We start from the raw sequence: 22,311 nt of genomic DNA on the forward strand, positions 1-22,311 counted from the left end.
GGGATTAAAAGCACCTGCTACCATACCGTGCCTCTAAACCTATATCTGTACTCATAAAAGTTAATTAACATTGTAAAAAATTCACTACCACAGATTAACAGCTGTTTATTTAGAACTCAACAGGAATAGAGGTGCCACACTTTAAATGTTACTGATTACTGATAATAAACTACAGTGAAACTGGAAAGGCATGCGTCTGAGGTAACATGAATTACATCAGCTCGGCTTCACGATTTCCTCAAGACTCATCAGAAGAATTTTTATAGTTAAAGAAAACAGAGTATTTTGGTGCCTCTTCTCTTCTATGTTGTTAGAAATCAATATTTAACCATCTGTAAATTTTCTTTCCAGGAAAGCCATTTGCTTCTTAAACTCACTGTAAATACTAGAAAGTACAATGCTATTGTCTTTGTCCAAGTTCTCCATACCCTAAATCACAAAAGCATGGTTTAATTACAAAACTTTTTACCACAGGTTCTAAAGTTTAAAATCAATTTTCACAATTAAGAAACTTTTCTTATTCAAATAATATATTTTTATCTATTCCGTCTTCATAAAATCATTGTAATATATAAACACCCCAAGTCATACCATAAAGAATGTATATGTATTATATATATGAACAAGTGAATGAAAGGTAATTACAGTATTGCTAAAATAGTACACTTTGTGTGAATTAATAGTTTAATGAGAGGTTAAGGTTAGATAGAGCAGAAAACGTGCAGCTTCCAGTCATCTCGAAGCTCAGTTGGGGATAAAGAAATGGACACTAACTTAGACAATATACTAAGACTCAGTCTGAAAAGCAGGGTAGGGCCAGGGATTTACGTTAGTTGGTACCATGCCTGCCTAGCATGAATGAATCCTAGATTTGATCCTTAGGGTAGCATAAACCAAGTAGTGGGATGTGCTAGTAATCTTAGCACTCAAGAGGTGAAGGCAGAAGGATTAGGGCTTCATGGCTAATCTCAGGTATATAGGAAGACAGAGGCCAGTCTGAGCCACATTAAGACCATACCTTTAAACAGAAAGGAAGGACAAAATGTGTAGAATTAGAAATTCCAGAAAAGCTGGCTCCTGCTCTCACAGCCATTGCAGTACATTGTGCTCCATAGAGACAGGGCTGGGGCAAGCAAGAGCCAGATGGGCACTGGGAAACTCTGTGCCTCACGGAGGAAAATCAACTAAACATGGGCAAAAGAGATCTTAAGAAGCCAAGAGGCAAAATGTCCTCATAGGCACTCTTTGTGCAAACCTGCTGGGAGGAGCACAAGAAGAACCCGGATGCTTCTGTCAACTTCTCAGAGTTCTCCAAGAAGTGCTCAGAGAGATGCTAGACCATGTCTGCTAAAGAAAAGAGGAAATTTGAAGATATAGCAAAGGCTGACAAGGCTCGTTATGAAAGAGAAATGAAAACCTACAACCCCCAAAGGGGAGAACAAAAAGAAGTTCAAGGACCCCAATGCACCCAAGAGGCCTCCTTCGGCCTTCTTCTTCTGAGTACTGCCCCAAAATCAAAGGCAAGCATCCTGGCTTATCCATTGGTGATGTTGCAAAGGAACTAGGAGAGATGTGGAACACTGCAGCAGACGACAAGCAGCCCTATGAGAAAGCTCCCAAGCTGAAGGAGAAGTATGAGAAGGATATTGCTGCCTACACAGATAAAGGGAATCCTGATGCAGCAAAAAAGGGGGTGGTCAAGGCTGAAAAATGCAAGAAAAGGAAGAGGAAGATGACGAGGAAGATGAAGAAGATAAGGAAGATGAAGAAGAAGAAGATGAATAAGTTGGTTCTAGCGCATTTTTTTTTTGTCTATAAAGCATTTAAGCCCCCTGTACAGAACTCACTCCTTTTAAAGAAAAAAAAAGAAATGTAAGGCTGTATAAGATTTTATTTTAAACTGTACAGTGTCTTTTTTTGTATAGTTAACACAGTACTGAATGTGTCTTTAGATAGCCCTGTCCTGATGGTATTTTCAATGACCAGTAACCTTGCCTGGTACAGTCTGGGGGTTGTAAATTGGCATGTAAATTTAAAGCAGGTTCTTATTGGTGCACAGCTTAATTTAGTTTTATATGGGGACAGTAGTTTGGTTTTTTTTTTTTTGTCTTTTTCCTTTGGTTTTATTTTTGCTTTTCTGTTTGTTTTTTTCATCTTCAGTTGTCTCTGATGCAGCTTATATGAAGATAATTGTTGTTCTGTTAACTGAATGCTACTCTGTAATTGCAATAAAAAATTGCAGCTGTCTTGTTGACATTCTGAATGCTTCTAAGTAAATAGATATTTTTATTAAAAAAAAACTAGACAATTCAAAAGTCCAACCAGTAAATTTGATCATTTTGAAAATTTCTAATAAGGTTCTCAAATATCAGGTGATAGTTTATTTATTATGACTAACAGCTTGAATAAAAATAATCAAATTCTCTGTATTATGAGATTGTTTTCAAGTTATATAAAACAAAACCCACATTTCATTCCTTTTTTATTACAGGATCATGCTGTGTAGCCCAGCTAGTCTGCAACTTCCCATCTTTCACTCTCAAGGCTCCCCAGAACTGATAGTAATTGCCTATGCTACTGTATCCATTGAAACATTAAGTAAATTTAAATAAATTTAACTAACACGTTATTTTTTGTCTAGTATTCAAGGTGTGCTCTTATGTGTGGAGAGACATTTAAAAATAGCACAGAAGAGCTCACCTCTTTCAAAGGAAAAAATGTAAACAAAATAGTTCAAATGCTCCATAACTGGAATGGAAATAAATCTAGTTTTAGTTATCGTGTAGAAAATGGGGTAATTCCAACTAGGTTGGAAAAATAATAATGTTTCAAAAATGGAGGAATTAAAAATCTTCTAGGGAACAAATATAACCAAAGAATGGATGGAAGGAATTACATAGCCTGTAGTATAAAGCAACTATATATGGAGAGAGGATGTTAGTGAGCAGCTAGAGTAAGTGGAAGGGATCTTGTAGAATAGAGATTTATACATTGAGTGGTTGTTTTTACTAAGTTACTCTTTTGTTCACTTTAGATATAGGACTGATAGGACCCAAGGTGAATCTGACCGAAAGGCTCCTTCCTGGGAACTAGCTTTCATGGTGGCAGGGATGTTGCCAAAAGAGAGAGGCAACCAATAGTCTTATTCAACTACTGTGAATATGAACCACAACAACTGCTAGCATGGCAAATAACCCTAAAGCTGCAGCAGTGGCATGAACACCTTGGCAGTAAACCAAAAACTCTCTAATTGAACTTCAGACCTGTTCTTTGATGTTTTTTGAAATAAATAGTTTTTGAAAATGTCTTATAGGTAATCCTATAAATGTGTAACAGGTAAAAAAGTTTTTTATCATTTATTTATATGGGTATGTATATGTGCACACGCATGCATATGGGTGTTCATGAAGGCCAGCAGGTGTCCTATCTCCTGAAGCTGGAGTCATGAGCCAATTGAAATGTGTGCTGGGAAGTAAGTTACAGTTCTCTGAAAGGGCAGCAAGCAATCTTAACTGCTGAGCCACCTCTGCAGCCCCTGCCTGAATCTATACATTTTAACCCCCACCTTTTGTGTTCTCGACTCACTTTTAAAATGATAAAAATCATTTTGGCTGTGATAGTTATTCTAAAATCTATCCTGTCAGAAAATATTTCTATAATACGTTTGGAAACAAACGTATTGGAGAATCTCAACAAAACACTTCCTCTATTTAATAAATTCTAGGCATACAAGTTCCAATAAGTATGTTAAAATGTTAATATACTATACATTTGATGCATATGCACGTTTCTGACAGAAAGTCTCATTTCCCATTTTGAATAATTCCTCACCAAAACTGTGAAGAGATCTGCCAATTTGCTTATCACTTCAGTCACAATCAATTAATGCAGAATAGAAAGTAGTTAAAATGTTGCAATGTATGAAGAGAATGCATTGCATTACAATATACTACATACCTTTAAGAACGTGTCATTTGCCTGCTTAAGTGCTTTCAGGCTGTGGACCTGCAGTGATGTGGTTTGTTGAAAAGTCTTCTGTTGCTGACAAAAGGCACTCTGGAAATATAAACGGATAGCTCTGTAATAGCAAGTAACTATGAAGTTTGTTGCTCTTGATGCTGTTCTGGGCCTCACTCATGCTGGGTAAAGTCTACAACTCTGCTGATAAGATGGACTGAAATATTCAGTTCAGAAAAAAAAAACAATTATAAATTAATCTTAAAGGATTCCTTAAAATGAATTGCTTTCATAATAAGTGTCATCAATATTTTTATACATTTTTATCACTTAATTTAGGCATTTTTTGTTTTTGCCACTAAACAGGAAAAAACAGCCTCAAAGCCCTGGCACAGGAATTTTTAAAGACATATTCTGCACTATATAGAACTCATCATCTTCCTGCCTCAATATTTCCAGTAGGTGGTATTACATGCATGCAGCTTGTGCCAATGAACAGGAATTCTTCATATTCAAGACATAACTTATTCTTGCAACCACTACATAGATGATTTTTCAGTAACAATGCCCTTTCATCTTCTTAACCTATCCTCCACCAAGGACTTTGCCCTCTAACCTACTTTATCTAATTATTGAAATCCTTGTCCTCTAGATTTTGCCATTGGTGATAACACACCTCTCTCTGGTACTGGTGGTACTGGTAATTGCCAATATGTATTATTAGTTCCATGGCAGATGTTGTTTTGAACCTTATTGTGTAGATTAATTCTGTACAAACTCATTTAATACTTTGAACAACTACAGGAAATAGATTCTCACCATTCAATCTCAAAGATGAGGAAAGTGAGATGCAGTGGTACACTGTCCGCTGTTCAGAGCTACCTATTACTACAATTAGTTCTAAATCATTATGCTCCAGAATCTATACTATAATCATTATAGAAAATCTCTCTCCACATATTATGGGCTTATATACACTTTCCACTGTAGCTTACTCTTCTTAGTATCTTAGCTGATCCATCCTTCAATGAACAAAAATCCATTAACTCATCTTCTTGTCATTGTTGTCCCTACTCCTGGTATCTTCAGTTTTCTCTTTCTAGCCTTAAATTCCATAACCAGTTATTAAAACTACCTCTTTGTATGCAAACCTTCCTCAGTACTTACTCTTTCACACTTAGTTGGTTAAATCCTAAATTTGGAAACCTCAGCTCTAGCTAATCTGTCTGATAGCAGCACTTTTAGAATCTGATGACCTTATTTCATGGAGTACAGAGTGTGTACACATGTACACATGTACCCAAGTGATGGTTTAGGCTCTCATCATCGCATCTCCCACCTACATATGGCTATATGCCATGTGCTTTCCTTTCCAGTTTTAAAGCTGTCTAAGCTTCCCTTTGACTAATTTTCAGTCTCTTCACATACCCCATTATTACAAACTCAGTAGCTGTCTTTGTTTTCCTCTTTTTAAACATATGCCTTTTTTTCTTAAAACAAACCACAGAAACTATTATATTACTCCTTGGCCTATCATAGGTTTTCCTATCATGTCTTATATTTATTTCTATGAAATTTCTGCTCACTTTTACAATCTAATCATGAGGATTCAGGACACCAAAGATGAACTCTCTATTGTCAAATCTACCTTATTTCATCTGTAAATAGCATACTGCAAAAGTAACAGTCTTTTATTCTTTCAGAAGACTTCCTTTACGTTGAGGAATTTAATTTCTACCTTTGTTTTACTGGCTCACTCTCACCCTCAAGAATCAATACACTGAAAGACTCCAAGGATCTATCTGCCCTTACACTTCTCATTTACAGCTTCAGTCGGCTCTTGATGGCTTCATTTGATCTTCACGGTTTAAAAGTTACCTAAAATTAACAATTCTCATCTCTGTATCCTTGACAAATTGCTTTCTCCTCAACTCCATCCTCACATTCTAGTGGCTTACTCAACTGCTCCACTGAATCACAACTGTTTCAAATGGAACATTCTGCAACTGGATTGACCATCAAACCCCAGAACTGTTTGGATATTATCAAGACCCCAAATGTAATATCAAAATGTTTTCCTAAATCCAAAAAGGTGAAAAAAAATGAATGGAAAGTGCATTTAATGCCATAAAATGTATGCATGGGTTTACATTCATAGGAATAGATAAGTAACAGAGTTTTGACTGCTGAGCGTAAATAATGTTGTGAACTGGTATGGTAGCTTTACAAGAGAGTGCTTGCCTGACTTGCAAACCTGCCCTGGGTTAAGTCAAGAAGTCAGAAGGAGAAAGAGGATGAGAAAAAGGGAAGGAAAGGGGGTGTGAGGCAAGGGAGAGGGAAAGAAGGAGAGGAGCATGACGACAAGAGGAAGAAACCATTGTAAAACATATTGTGACAACAGTGATGGGTTCAGGAATGGGAAGATGATCAAACCTAGTTCAGTGATATTTCCTCACAGGAATATTATGCCAGGGCTATCAAAAAGACTTTCTCAGTTCACTACAGCTAATAAATTTGTTATTACATCTAAAAGTGGAAGATTAATCATATGGCATTTCGTAAGTTAAGTAAGACCTAGAAACAGCTCAGATAATACTACATAATACAACCTTCACACCATTCAACTATATATGAAAAAACCTACCTACAATTTCTTTTTATAGAAACTTGGAATCTTTAATTTATTCCTCCACAAGTTTTTGTTGCTTGAAATTGCAAGAATCCTAACTGATATCAAAAGTCAAACAGCTTTTATGAGCAGGGAAAGTGTCTATATTACTGTGCTTTATGGTTCAGCAGGAACAGAACACAAAACTAATAACAGATAACAAAACCTGACTCATTTCCCTTATGCAAGCTTAGTTTCTATTTTTACTTGAGACTTAGTTATAATAGATTAAGTATAACGCCATTTGTGATACCAACAGTTAGGTTATCTTCAAGGTTGTCAACTTTCTTCATATCAAAATCCCACTGCTGAAACAGCGTTATAATCTGCTCAGTATATTCAATTTTAAACTCCCGTCTGTAAAACATAATGATGAATATTGTGTTACATATCAAAATGAAGGGAATGTACAAAGAAAAATTTATTTCCCATATTATGTACTATAAAAGGACATAGCAGCAATGTAAACATTCTTGTGGGAAAGTAAAAAATAAAATTAAATTTATATCGATTCCACAAGTATTTTTCCTAACTAAAAATCTGCCCTCCCATGACTGTCTTATTAAATAATAATAATATTTGATCATCCATCTACCTGTACATGTTCATACATGTTTGTGTACATATATATGCAACATCATATACATAAGGATGTTTGAATTTTAGAAAACATCATTTCATCTTCAGTTTTGTTTCATTTTTTCAACTGAAAACATGTTCTAATATCAACACTACGTAAGTTCCAAATAGACATATTTCACTTAAGTTTTTTTTATCTATTTGACACAGCCAAGATCACAAGGGAATGATTAAATCTCATAAAATACATAAATTGTTTACAATTTGAAATTAACATTTTTCTACCTTGTCAAACATATCTATAAAAATGAATAGCTTCTATGACATCTACTTTTTACTGTACTTTCAGAATGAACAGAAATGTCTTTTTAAAAATGTCAATTCTCTTCAATTATTATTTAAAAGGAGAAAACAGTGATAATCACAGGCTTCCCAGAAACGTACTTCCGTCCAGGAAGCTATTACAACTATTATTAACATGGAGAAAAACAGTAGTAGTAGACTCCATTTAGTGGAGTAATTAGCACCAATGGATACTATGAAACCATCGAAATATGACTATAGAGTAATGAAGTCTTACACTTCATCTTGATGAACTTTCCAATGTTGTTTGATATGCTTGTCACAGTCTTTGACAACATCTTTAATATATGACTTCATCCTCTTTTTCTTTTCAACAACAACACTGCTAATGTGAGCTACATAGAAAAAAATCATTAAAATTTTATGTTAGCTGGGTGTGGTGGTGCACACCTTTAATCCCAGAACTTGGGAGGCAGAGGCAGGCGGGTTTCTGAGTTCGAGGCCAGCCTGGTCTACAAAGTGAGTTCCAGGACAGCCAGGGCTATACAGAGAAACCCTGTCTCGAAAAAACAAAAAACAAACAAACAAAAAAATTAATGTTGTAAAAAACAATATTGCTCTCACATATGCAAATAAACACAGATAAAGGTAAAAAACATTGAACAATACCAAAGATATACCAGCAGTTTCAACTAACCCTGACCCCTGAGATCTCTCCAACACTGAGCCGCCAACCAGGCAGTATACACGAGCTGGTTTTAGGCTCCTGACATACATACAGCAGGGGACTGCCTGGTCTGGCCTCAGTGGGAGACGAAGCACCTAACCCTCAAGAGACTTGAGGCCCCAAGAAGTGGGAATGGGATGAGGAACTGTGGGACAGCTGACAGGGGCAGAAGGCAACTGGACAGTAAAAAAGTAAAATTAATAATAAAAACAATTAAACATTAAAATTTTCAATTAAAATTAACATCAAGAAAATGCCTAATGCATGTTATATTTTATAGCACTTTTAATTTTTAGACTAGAGACATTCAAGCAGTAATGTTTATAGAAATATTCCAAAGTCCAATAAAATTCTAGATATATGAAACATCTCTGTTCCTAAGCATTGTGAATGAGAACTACCTAACATTACTATAATTCTGATGTTCCTACTGAAGATAATCTTTTAAATTCGGAGATCATAAAAAATCTACTAAACAAAATGCCAGAACAAAAAGTATAGCGGGGAATATTAAAATGGCCCATCACGCTTCCTGAGCTAATGCCAGCAACTGGTGGACCACATGGTCCCATCCTGGTGATCTCAATTCGGCTGTCTCTCTAGCGGGGCTGGGCTATTCTTTTTGCTGGCCAATTCTCCTGCATGGCTGGAGCTACTGAGTTCCCTTCTGTACCACAAAAACACCATGCAATGACCATCCACCCCATGGTTAGCTGCCACACCACCCATCAACCAAGTAAATCAAAACTCTTGAAGCTTATAATTAATCAATCATATTTATGTATAAATAAGTTCTCAATTTACAAGATACCAATACAATAATTTCAGAATAATGATAAAAGCTTTATTGCAATTATTCTAACCTCATGATATCATAACTATCCTGTGACTGGTTAATTCCACGCTGGTTCACCTCTGCCTCCATCTTGGCCTTCTCCTCTCTCCCCAGAAGCTCTCTCTCCCCTGTAACTCTTACTGTTGCCTCCCTTTTCCCTGTCCCATCTCAGGCCTTCTGCTCCCTAATATTTTAGTGTGATTGGACAGGAAAAATTCTGTCACAAAAAGAACCTTTAATTTTTTTTCCCAAGGAAAAAATCATAAGAAAGGACTTTTTAGTTTACAGAATACTCTCCAATTGTAAGGATGGTTGACTGCATTGCTGTAACTAATTATATGAAAAATTGAGCAACAACAACAATAAAACACTCTATCAAAAAGCCAGAATCAATGCTTGATGTGTTTGTCACACAGCTTTTATACCCAACCATGGGAGGCAGATGCAGGCAGATTTTTTGAGTTCATGGATAGTTACAGGGTGAACTCCAGACAGACTAAGGTTGCATAGTGAGAACTTTCCTCAAAAAATTTTTAAGTTAAATTGAAAGTTTTTCTTAAAAAATTTAAGGCAGGCCTTCAAAAGGGTAAAACTGAAGTGAAAAAAATTTCCAGCCAAAAGCAATCTACAGATTCAATGCAATCCCCATTAAAATTCCAACTCAATTCTTCAACTAATTAGAAGGGGCAATCAGCAGATTCATCTGGAATAACAAAAAACCTAGAATAGCAAAAACTCTTCTCAAGGATAAAAGAACCTCTGGTGGAATCACCATGTCTGACCTAAAGCTGTACTACGGAGCAATTGTGAGAAAAACTGCATGGTACTGGTATAGCGACAGACAAGTAGACCAATGAATAGAATTGAAGACCCAGAAATGAACCCATACACCTATGGTCACTTGATCTTTGTCAAGGTAGCTAAAACCATCCAGTGGAAAAAAGACAGCATTTTCAACATAACTGGCACAACTGGCAATTATCATGTAGAAGAATGTGAATTGATCTATTCCTATCTCCTTGTACTAAGGTCAAATTTAAGTGGATCAAGGAACTTCACACAAAACCAGAAACAGGGAAATGCAAATCAAAACAACCCTGACATTCCACCTCACACCAGTCAGAATGGCTAAGATAAAAAATTCGGGTGACAGCAGATGCTGGTGAGGATGTGGAGAAAGAGGAATGCTCCTCCATTGTTGGTGGGATTGCAAGCTTGTACAACCTCTCTGGAAATCAGACTGGCAGTTCCTCAGAAATTTGGACATAGTACTACCGGAGGATCTTGCAATACCTCTCCTGGGCATATACCCAGAAAATGCTCCAAATAGTAAGAAGGACATATGCTCCAGTATGTTCATAGCAGCCTTATTTATAATAGCCAGAAGCTGGAAAGAACCCAGATGTCCCTCAACAGAGGAAAGGATACAGAAAATGTGGTACATTTACACAATGGAATACTACTCAGCTATTAAAAAGAATGAATTTATGAATTTCCTAGGCAAATGGATGGACCTGGAGGGCATCATCCTGAGTGAGGTAACCCAATCACAAAAGAACTCACATGATATATATTCACTGATAAGTGGATATTAGCCCAGAAACTAAGAATACCCAAGATACAATTTGCAAAACACATGAAACTCAAGAAGAACGAAGATCAAAGTGTGTACACTTTGTCCCTTCTTCGAATTAGGAACAAAACACCCATGGAAGGAGTTACAGAGACAAAATTGGAGCTGAGACAAAAGGATGGACCATCTAAAGACTGCCATACCCGGGGATCCATCTTATAATCAGCCTCCAAATGCTGACACCATTTCATACACCAGCAAGATTTTGCTGAAAGGACCCTGATATAGCTGTCTCTTGTGAGGCTATGCAGGTGCCTGGCAAACACAGAAGTGGATGCTCACAGTCAGCTATTGGATGGAACACAGGGCCCCCAATGGAGGAGCTAGAGAAAGTACCCAAGGAGCTAAAGGGGTCTGCAACCCTATTGTTGGAACAATAATATGAACTAACCAGTACCCCCGGAGCTCATGTATTTAGCTGCATATGTATCAGAAGATGGCCTAGTCAGCCATCACTGGAAAGAGAGGCCCCTTTGTCTTGCAGACTTTATATGCCTCAGTAACGGGGAATGCCAGGGCCAAGAAGTGGGAGTGGGTGAGTAGGGGAGTTGGGGGGGGGGTCTGGGGGACTTTTGGGATAGCATTTGAAATGCAAATCCAGAAAATACCAATAAAAAAATAACAAAAAATTTATCCATAATACAGCAATGATATTTGAAATGCACATTTTACAAATGCGAGCAAATTTAAAGATGGAAGAAATCTTAGTTTAGTAATTATTAAGAATATTTTAAATAATTTTGTGAAGTTTTTATAGGACATATTTACAGGTTGTAAAACTTTTAATACTTCAAATAATGTTTGCCAAAGATCCACCTTTCTACCATAATCAACTGTCACTACCTATGATGAAACTTAACTATTATATAAATATTTTACGTTTCAGCATCTATAATAAATTACCAAACAAGTACTTTGATAAAATCCAGCTGGGGAATACTCCAAAAAGTCTTTAAAGTATAAATTATCCCTGAAAAGGAAGAAATTATAGCTGTTTTTTAAAGAATATTGTCTCCTAACCTGGATGAGGTGTTTCTTTAATTGTCAAAATTAATGAAAAACATAGAAGATTTTAAAAAGAAAAGAGACCATGATTTGAAATAAAACAAGGGTTGCATATATCAGAGGGTTTGGAAGGAAGAAGGGGAAATGTCATATTATAATCTCAAAAAAAAGGTTGCTGCATAAGAGATCAAATATGAGTATTGTCTCTTACAAAGTTCATAAAATGGATAATTGTGATTTTTTACATCTGATTAAAGATCTCTCACTGACCAGTAAAACTGTCTTATATTTTCGATACATAATTTATTGTTAAAATGATATGGGCAAGACTAATTGGACTCAGTGTGCTAAATATATACATCATAAAAGAGTCTGGTACAGGCAGAGGCAGGTATATGCCTTTGAGTTCGAGGCCAGCCTGAGCCAGGTGATCCCACCAGAGACCATCACATAGATACACTTAAAGCTGAATAGATTCAGGCTAGGGGATGTATGGAGAATTTGTCCAGATCATGCAGCCCTGACCCTTACAATTCTTAGCCTTTTGTGCTAAAAAAAAAATCATATCCTGGTTGGCATTTCAGGAAGTAATGGGACTACAGGAGCAAAAAAGCAGGGACAGTACCCATATAAAAGTTTCACTCAGAGACTTTCCCAGTCATATCCTAGAATCATTGACTTTGCCATTGTTACTGTTTTGATAGATGAGCTAGCAGTTTTTGTAGTTGATTTTGTTTTTTTTTGTTTGTTTTTGTTTTTAATTAATTTGACATAAACTCATCTGAGTGAAGATATCCCCAAATAAGGAAATACCCCCATAATATGGGGCAAGCCTATAGGGCATTTTCTTAATTAGTGATGGGAGAAGATTCAGATCTCTTCATCTCTCTCAGTGTCTCTCTCAGTGTCACCCCACTCTCTCTTTGAGTGTGTGTCTGTGTGTCTATGTCTGTCTGTCTGTATATATATATGTGTGTGTGTATGTGTATATGTATATATATATATGTATACACACACACACACACACACACATATATATATATATATATATATATATATATATATATATATATATATGTCAATGTGACATCCCTTGGTACATGTTCCTCTGTTTTATATGAGAGCAAGCTGAGCAAGCCATAAAAGAACAAGCAGTAAGCAGCAATCTTCCATGGCTCTCTTACCAGCTTCTGTCTCCAGGTTCCTGCCCTCTTTAAGTTCCTGTTCTGACTTCCTTAAATGATGAAGTTTGGTTTAGAATAGTAAGCCAAATAAATGTATTGCTTCCCATGTTGCTTTGGTCATTTTTTTTTTTTCATCACAGCAATAGTAACTCTGACTAAGACAGAAAGATTTTCTTTCCACTTGTTGGAATTCAAGGCCTGAATGGTGTTTCTATCATGGCATCAGTTGTGCTAAGATCTCAGGATCTATTAAATTTCTGGGAGTCTATAAAGTTCTGGGAGCCTGTCACAATAAAGACACCATGTTAAAAGATAAAGAAGTTGGGAGGGAGAAAGGAACCCAAGAGGATTCCTAGAGAATAGAGTAAATGAAGCATTGATATACACAAAGATGTGTATGTATAAATCTGTTAATCCAAAAAACTACTTTTTATAAAAGCTTTGCATCCATTTCACTTTCTACAATTCCTTTTAAGTCACTCAAATATACCAGCTTTACTTTTCCTATCAAGGAAAAAGTTAACTAAGAAAATCTCCAATGGCAAGTCAAAAATATAAGAGTAAAACTCTGTCACTGAGAATAAAGCATAAATAATCCTTTAGCACATTAACCATCTATAGCTTTAAACAACTTTCTCCAGATACATATACATAAAAAATGTACCTCCAATGTTTTCCATCCTATTCTTTACTTCATTTCTGTAAAGAAATTACATTTAAAAAGTTAAAGCTGGGTGTTTAATTCAATGGTCAAGCATCACTCCAATGTTCAAAGCACTAGATTTGATACCTATCACTAACAAAGCTAAACCTTTCAATTGAATGTTTATAATAAAAAAATGCTTGATTTCAAGGAAATATCACGTGTAAAATAGCATATACAATACTTGTTAGACAAAATGGAATAAACTTTTCCTATTCTTATTTGTAATTGTTTTTCTTTTCAATGGGAACTCAGGCAAAGATTATCATGAGAAAGCTATGTAGCTGAGAATGTCACTGAACATCTTACCTTCCTGCCTCCACCTCCGCATTGCTGAGATTAACGTTATGAAATAATTTTTAAGCAGGCAAAAATTAATATATTACCTTGTATCTCTACAACGCATTCTTGGAGGAACCAATGCCTTCTCAGTATTACTAAATACTAGGCTTCTTACTGCATTGAACAAGAAAAAATAAAAAAAGAAATTAATATGCTATTTTTGTTCATTTAAATAAAATATCAATTTTATTTGTAGTTCTTTCAGACATTTTCCAACACTGTATTTTAAGCAAAACCAAAAATGCAATATTGTTCTGAAGGATAGAAGAAATAATATCTTAAATTTTTTCTGTTTTATAGGAAGATTTTTTAAGTCTTTCTGAGGTAATACCACTTTAAGTTATTTACAATTTATTGATGTGTGAAAACTGTAGAGATGAGGTACCATATGTATTCCTAAGACTTTGATACAGGCTTGTGAGGAACAAATAAGAATAAACGAAGTGCATGGAAATATGTACCTTTTATTCTATTTCAAGCAACTATGTAAAAAAAAAATCAAATGAACCATGCAGGTAAGATGACTTGGAAGGTAAGGTAGTAGAGCTTACTTCCAAGCCTAAAATCAACACGACTCATATCTGATACAAACATGGGGGAGGAGAGAACCAAATCCTATAAATTATCATCTCACCAGCCCCCTTCCCCAAGACACAAAAATAAATTGAATTATAGGATACCATCAATATTCAGAACTAGATAAATTGTACCTGTAAGAGTAGAGTGTTCTGAATACTCCAGACCATCATCCTATTCTTCTTCACCATCATCAAAGTTATAGGTTGAGAAGTGCTTCCTACTGTCCATTATTGGCTTCACAAATGCAGGCTGCTTTTTTTTTTTCAGGGAAAAATATGTTTTCTCATTTAAAAGTGAAATAGGGAACAAATCTCTAATCTGTATCCAGAGCAATGAACTTAAACCAATATAATGTAAACTACCCAATAAGAACGACCTACATTGAATAAAAGGTTACCAATTTCCATATATTACTGAATCAGAAGACAGCAATATGTAATTTCTGAGTTTAAAAAAGAAGAGGGCTGGAGAAATGCCTCAGTCATTAAGAATGCATACTGTTCTTGTAGAGGACTTAAACTTAATTCCCAACAATCACGTCAGGTGGCTCAGAACTTCCTGTAACACCAGCTCTAGGAAGCTCTAGCAACTCTGGCCTCCACAAGCAACTGAACTCACATGCCTATTCTTACCTACATCCAAATATACTTGAAAATTAAAATCTTAAGGAAAAAAATGCAATGATAGTTTTAACCCTGACTCCTAATGTGTTTGTACTTAAGCACCGAGACACCTAATTTTTGGTCCCATTGTTGTCAGATTCTTAGGAATTTAGAGCAAATATTTAAGGCAGTTTCTGGCCCAAATAAACCTGTGGATGCTATCATTATAGATCACACACATGCCTAAAGTCTGCTGATAACAAAATAAATATAAAACAAAACGTGACAGGGCTGTTAGTATGGTGGTACAGGGCATGTTTACCATGCAATGAGACATGGCTCAACTGTCAAAACTACCAGAAAAAAACGACAGACATAGTGACTCTGGTCACTCTTTAATTACAGCATTCCATTCTGGAGGCTGAAAATGGCTAGCTCAAGGCCAGCCTGAGCCACTTATGGAGTCCGTCTCAAAAAGAATCAAACAAACAAAACCCTAATTGATCAAACACAGAGATGGATGTGCCTATCCATTGTTATAATCCCAATACTCAAAAGACTGAAGCAGGAATATTAAAGTCATGTCCAGATACAAAGCAGTATCATTTCTTACAAAAACAAAACAAATATAACAACAAAAATTAGTACTTAAAAATGGCTCAGTAGTTAGGCTCACTGAACTACTGGGGGAGGGAGTTCAAGACAGGATCTCTCTGTGTAACCCTGGCTATCCTGGAACTCAGTTTGTAGACCAGGCTGGCCTCGAACTTAGAGATCCTCTGCCTCTAGCATGCTGGGGTTAAAAGTGTGTGCCACTAGGCCACACACACCTTCCCCTACCCCCTTCCTGCAAAGACAGATATTCAGTTCCCAGTAACAGCAGTTAGTGCTACCAAACTCAAATATACCTGTAACTCAAACTCCAGTGGATATAATGTCCTCTCTGGCCTCCACAAACAATGCCTGTGCACACAGGAGTATGCGAGTGCACACACACACTTTTTTTTTTTAATCTGGTTTGGGTTCTTTAGAAAAGTGATGTCTACACCATTTATACCAAACATGCAACACCATTTAAAGACAGTACAGAAATAAATATGGTTCTGTCCTTCAATATACCAGTTGCAGACAACATGTCTCCAGCCACACCTCTGAGGCCACCAGTGGTTCCTCAATACCTCTAACATGTGCTAGTCCATCAGTTCACCCTAAATCCCCATTTTCCAATCCCTCCTGTCCTCTTTAGCTCCTCTTAACCCTCATCCCCTCACCTCTCCTATAGGCTCCCTCTTTGATCGCAGTTGCCATCTCTGTAATAATAACTGAGACTTCCCAGGGTCCCCACTCCTCTGGACTTTCCTTCCTTCCAGGCTTCCTTCAGGCTGTTCAAGGTCCAATACTCAGCAAGGTTCACTAACTCCATTTTTTTGTGAGAGGCTTTAACAAGATTCACCACTGCCTCCAATTTCCTCTGGGGGTAAGGGGGTGGAACATCAGCAGGATCCACCACCCCCTCCATTTTCCTCTCAGCAAGCTCAGCAAGGTTACCATTGCCTCCATTTTCCCTTCACTGACTTCAGCAAGGATTACCATTGTAATATCCAAAATAAATTCAAGACTACCCAGTACCTTCCCCCTTCAAAAGGACTTTCGAAACTTACTAGCAGGCCAAGTAGAGTCCCAGATAAAAAAGCTGCCTGACTAAAGAAATATAGAATCATAGTGTTAATGGTCAAAATTACTAAGCTTCCAGAACAAGATTAACAATTCCTCTGCCACACCTCACACTAAAAATCACAAGGACAGACAAAACGAGTGTCATCCTATACAAACCAACCAATGTCTAAAAAGGTTATTGGCTAGAGCAATTAAAATAAACCAAACTACCCTGGTGCCTATATCCGTCCCTTATAAAGGTATAAAAAAATGTGTTCTTTCTTTGTTCTGGGTCTCTCCTCTGGCCTGCTTGCTGAGAGGGGGTTCCCCAACATGTTGGATAAGTAAAATGCTCATGCGTTTTGCAAAGATGATGGTCTCTGTGGTCTTTGTAAGCAATTGTCTTTTGACAAGCTACAACATTATCACCTCCATTGGCTCTTCACCGACCTCCACCCCCAGCAACATATTCCCCTCTGCAATCTCTGCAAGGTCCACCACTGGCTGTACTTTCCCCTCAGCAAGTTCAGCAAAGCTCACCACCACCTCCATTTTTCCCTCGCCAACCTAGACCACCACCCCCATACACCACCACCTCCATTTTCCCCTTGCAGACAGAGACCACCACCCCCATAGACCACCGCCTCCATTTCCCCCTCGCCTCCACGACCTCCAACACCTCCTCCATTTTCCCCTGGAAAGCCTCAGCAATGTCCGCAATCTCCTCCATTTTCCCCTCGCTGACATCCACCACCTCCACCTCCTCAGATGACCACCATTTTCACGTCAACAACGACTGCTGTCTCCATTTTCTGCTCTGTGATCTCAACAAGGTCCACCATTGCCTCTATTTACCCCTTGGTGACCTATGCAAGGTTTAGTACGGCCTCCATCAGAGGCCCAGGCCGAGAGTAAAGGCAATAGGATTTGTCTCACGGATAAAATGGTCGGATAAAATGGTGACCTGGACGGACCTCCATCAAGGCAGGACACACTTTCCCCCTCCTCCACACTCGTCCCTTCTCATACTCCTCCTCTCCTCACACTGGTTCCTTCTCCCACTCCTCCTCCCCTTCTCATACTCTTTCCCTTTTCACACTCACTCCTCTTTACACTTGTCTGCTCCTCCCACCTGAACTAACCCCATTGGGTGAAACAGGCTTACAAGTCTCCAGAGAAGCGAAGACTCTCACAAAGCTGGCATCTTTCTCCTCAAAGTTTCTTAGGCAAAATGGTGTCTCAGATGACCGAGAGAAAAGCCAGGATCATCCAGGCTCCTTGCTGATTGGCTGAAAGATATGCACATGCGCACTTGATGGTGTGATGGGCCCAGGGGGTCATGGGACCTAGGGGAAGTGCATAGGGCCTGGGGGCGGAAAGTGGGCTCTAGAAGAGGCACATGGGCCCAAGGTGTGGCACACGGGTCCTGCTGTGGCTGACGGGCCCTGGCCCTCTTCCTGTGGATGATGACTTCTGAGGCCTCTTGCTTTTCTTTTTGTAAATTTTATAGCAGAGCTGCCCTTGCATAGGACCAGAATTTGGTCCCAGAGCATAGCAGATAGTTTGTTTGTTTCTTGTTTTATTCTGACCTCGGGTACCTGAACAGAAACAAGCATGTTCATACATACAAATAATTTTAAAACTACAAAAAATGAGTTAAATACAAAAAATGCAAACTCCTCACTTTTGAACCAGCATTTTGCCTCTATTCATTGAAATATTTATGCACTATTCAGCAGTTTCCTAAATCTCTATACTGCACTTGTCTCATCCATACGTATTTGTTATTTCTCATTCAGAAGTATAAAATGGGTCTTCAAAGGGCCTAATCTCCTTAAAAATAAGGAGACTTCCCAAGAAGCCTGTCCCTTTTGTCCAGAATAAGTCCCCTCAAGAGGCCTCTCCTCCAGAAAAGGGATTCCAAAATCCCCATCCTTCTCAATCCCCAACAGTATGCCTTAAGAGGCATGCATTTCTCAATCAGAACTGAATTCTGTTTTCAGACTCGTCCATTAAGAATATTATAATGACTCCGTTTTGGTGTGTTGGAACACAAAGATCATTCTAAAACCTCTCCAGACTCAGTGGGAGATGTGGGGTTATGGAATTTCTTCAGTAGACACATACTCTGATTCCTCCCTACTGTCTGGGTATGTCAGTAGTGAGGCGGAGTCCTGTGTGAGAGAAGTTTGTTTCACTGGGACCTCAAAAATGTAATAAATCTAGGTACAAAAGATACAGACCATGATTCTAGTCAGGTCAATTAAGATTGTAAGAGTCCACAGCACTGGGGATATGGAACCTTAAGAGGTTCCTGTAGCCAGGCAGGCACCCAGTGGAAAGATAGAAGACATCAATCCAATGTTCAACCCAAATATTATCCTCTCTGCAAGTAATACAGGGATGGGGGATGGAGCAGAGATTGAGGGAATTGCTAACCAATGTCCAGCCCAACTTGAGACCCATCCCATGGGCAATCATCAGTCCCTGACACTACTAATGATACTCTGTTATATTTGTAAACAGGAGCATATTGTCCTCTGAGAAGCTCCATCCAGCAGCTGGCTCAGACCGATGCAGATACCTACAGCTAAACAGTGGATGGAGCTTGGGGATACTTATGGAAGAATAGGAGAAAGGGTTTCCAGCCCCGAAGGGGATAGGAACTCCACAGAAATCCCAACAGAGTCAACTAACCTGGACCCTTGGGGCGCTTAGAGATTGAACCACCAACCAAAAAGCATACAGGGAATAGATCTAAGCCTCCCACACGAGAATATGCAGCTTGCTCTTCATGTGGGATCCAAATAACTGGAGCAGGGGCTATCCAAAAAGCTGTTGCAGGTAAGAGGGGGTATTTTCTTCTAGCTGGGTTGCCTTGTCTGGTCTTAGTGGGAGAAGAAACACCTAGTCTCACAGACACTTGATGGGCCAGAGTTGGGTAATACCCAGGGACCCCCAACCCGCTCAGAGAAGAAGGGCAAGGGGTGAAGGTTTGTGGGAGGAAGTGACCAGGAGTCGAACAGTGAGCAGGATATAAAGTGAATAAGTAAAAACAAACAAACAAACAAATACAAAGATTATAAGAGTCTTGGTGCCAAAACTCAGTGGCACAGCATTTCGAAAGGCAAAATGAAAAATTATACCAATAATAGATGTGGGTCTGAGTAACCTGCCAACATTTGTTTTGACAAAACCTAGTAGTTATTTCAGATACAGCATGCTACTAATTGAGAGGTATAATTTCTTCAGTTATTAAAGTTTAATTTTATAGAAATATTTGTCATTTTAGTTAATATATCTGGACCATGGTCAAGGAGATGGAAACTCAAAACGATGGATATGACTGTTGGTGGATGGAGATATAAGGCTGAGAAGTGTCTAAGAACACACAAAAAATGGAGTCAGGACAAGATGGAATTACTTTAATCATTTCAGAATAATTAAAGTGAAAGATATAAATCTAATTTCATTCTTCTGGAGGTAGAAATCTAACTTGAGGAATGAGTTTAATGTTGTCTCATTTTTAAATTGCTGTCTAAATATCCCAACATATTTTACTTTTTTTGTTTTTTGTTTTTTTCAAGACAGGTTTTCTCTGTATAGCCCAACATATTTTACTATCCTGTACATTTCTTCCTATTAATTAAACATATCATCTTCTTAGACTGAACCAAATCAATGTATAAACTTCTCACTCTGCTCATTTACCTATTTATGTATTAGTACTACTTCCAGATTCTAAAATTCTTATCTATATTTTACGCCAGTTCTTCTGATAGGTAGTTGGATTCAACAGTTTTCTTTCCTTCTCTCTCTCTCTCTCTCTCTCTCTCTCTCTCTCTCTCTCTCTCTCTCTCTCTCTCTCTCTCTCTCTCTTTCTTTCTTTTGGCGTACCTATTTTTTTAAGCAAAAATTCTTCTCATATATAATACATCCTAACCAAAGTTTCCCCTTACTCCCTCCTCCCAGGCTCTCTCCTACCTCTCCCTCTCCCTCAGATTCATGCTCGCTCCTCCTCCCATCAGAGAATAGCATGCTTCCTAGAGATATCAACTAAACACAGTGTAGTAAGCTATAATATGACCAGACATGTACCATCATATCAAGTCTAGACTAGGCACCCCAGTAGGAGGTTAAGTGTCACACAAGTAGGCAAAAGAATTACAGAAAGCCTCCACTCCCACTGTTAGGATTTCCATAAAAACACCAAGCTACTCAGCAATAACATATGTAGAACACTTAGGTCAGATCCATGCAGGCTTCCTGCACTCTCTGAACACTTTTGAGTCCTTGTTAGTTGGTTCTGTGGGCCATATTCTCCTGGTGTGTTCTTGACCCCTCCGTTTCCTCTGATCCTTCCTTCTTTTCCTCTGCAGTACTCTCTGAACTCTTCCTAATGTTTGACTATGGGAATTTGCATCTCTCCATGTGTTGCGGATGAAGTCTCGGTGTTTGGTTTGATAACAATTCTGCTAAGCTCTGGACCCAGCAATTTTTTTTTTTCATTTTAAAAAATAGGACACAGTATTATATGGTCTCTTTCGAGAAAAAAAATATGTCATAGTTCTACTGAAATTGATTACTGGTGTTATGACTGTATTAAAACATCCTGCTCTTTCCCGTCTTGCAAGATGGTGGGTGAAAAGGCGCCTGATACAAAGGAGAAGAAACCTGCGGCCAAGAAGGTGGGCGGTGATGCTGCTGCCTCCAGTCCCCGGGCTGCCAAGCAGCCAAAAAGGTTCGCCCTAAGGTTAAAAAGCCCAAGAAGGCGAAGCCCCATTGCAGCCGAAACCCTGTCCTGGTGAGAGGAATTGGCAGTTACAAATGGAAATACTTGGCTGCCAAGACCAAGGTGGAGAAGAAGAAGAAAAAGGAGAAGGTCCTTGCTACTGTCACCAAAACAGTTGGTGGGGACAAGAACAGTGGCACCCGGCTGGTGAAGCTTCAAAAAATGTCTAGGTATTATCCCACCGAAGACGTGCCTCGGAAGCTGCTGAGCCATGGCGAGAAGCCCTTCAGCCAGCACACGAGAAGGCTATGCTCCAGTCTCACTCCCGGAACTGTCTTGATCATCCTCACTGGGTGCCACAGGGGCAAGAGGGTGGTTTTCCTGAAGCAGCTGGACAGTGGCTTGCTTCTTGTAACTGGACCTCTTGTCAACAACAGAGTTCCTCTGAGCAGAACACACCAGAAGTTTGTCATTGCCACCTCTACAAAAGTTGGTATCAGCAATGTTAAAATCCCCAAACACCTGACTGACACTTACTTCAAGAAGAAGCAGCTGTGCAAGCCCAGACATCAGGAGGGCGAGATCTTCGACTCGGAGAAGGAGAAATACGAGGTTACAGAGCAGCGAGAGGCTGATCAGAAAGCCGTGGACTTGCAGATTCTGCCAAAGATTAAAGCTGTTCCTCAGCTCCAGGGATACCTGCGATCTCAGTTTTCCCTGACAAACGGGATGTATCCTCACAAACTGGTCTTCTAAATTGTTAACCTAATTAAACAGCTTCATACGTTCAAAACAACAACAACAAC

The 22,311-nt window shown here is 38.4% G+C and overlaps 2 protein-coding genes and 1 pseudogene across 2 annotated transcripts in view; 2 read left to right on the forward strand and 1 right to left on the reverse strand.

Annotated features, from left to right (window-relative positions):
- The window catches only part of LOC147004811 (X-linked lymphocyte-regulated protein PM1-like), a 133,277-nt gene that overhangs the window by 26,826 nt on the left and 84,140 nt on the right, over positions 1-22,311 (forward strand). The window lies entirely within an intron of this gene.
- LOC110287247 (synaptonemal complex protein 3-like) lies at positions 325-14,743 on the reverse strand (annotated as a pseudogene).
- On the forward strand, positions 21,406-22,261 carry LOC147004812 (large ribosomal subunit protein eL6-like). The gene is made up of 2 exons (XM_085838226.1): positions 21,406-21,468; positions 21,504-22,261. The coding sequence occupies exons 1-2, from the start codon at positions 21,408-21,410 to the stop codon at positions 22,259-22,261; spliced, it is 819 nt and encodes a 272-aa protein (XP_085694352.1). The 5' UTR covers positions 21,406-21,407.

This window comes from Mus caroli, unplaced genomic scaffold (genome assembly GCF_978045245.1).
Source record: "Mus caroli unplaced genomic scaffold, Mus_caroli_1 scaffold_5, whole genome shotgun sequence".
In the NCBI taxonomy this organism is placed as follows: domain Eukaryota; kingdom Metazoa; phylum Chordata; class Mammalia; order Rodentia; family Muridae; genus Mus; species Mus caroli.

What these genes read in the sequence shown, in the direction of transcription:
- LOC147004812 (XM_085838226.1), top strand. Translation starts at nt 21,408, where the DNA reads ATGGTGGGTGAAAAGGCGCCTGATACAAAGGAGAAGAAACCTGCGGCC. An exon ending in TGCGGCCAAGAAGGTGGGCG is followed by an intron (nt 21,469 to 21,503) that starts GTGATGCTGCTG and finishes CGGGCTGCCAAG; the next exon opens with CAGCCAAAAAGGTTCGCCCT.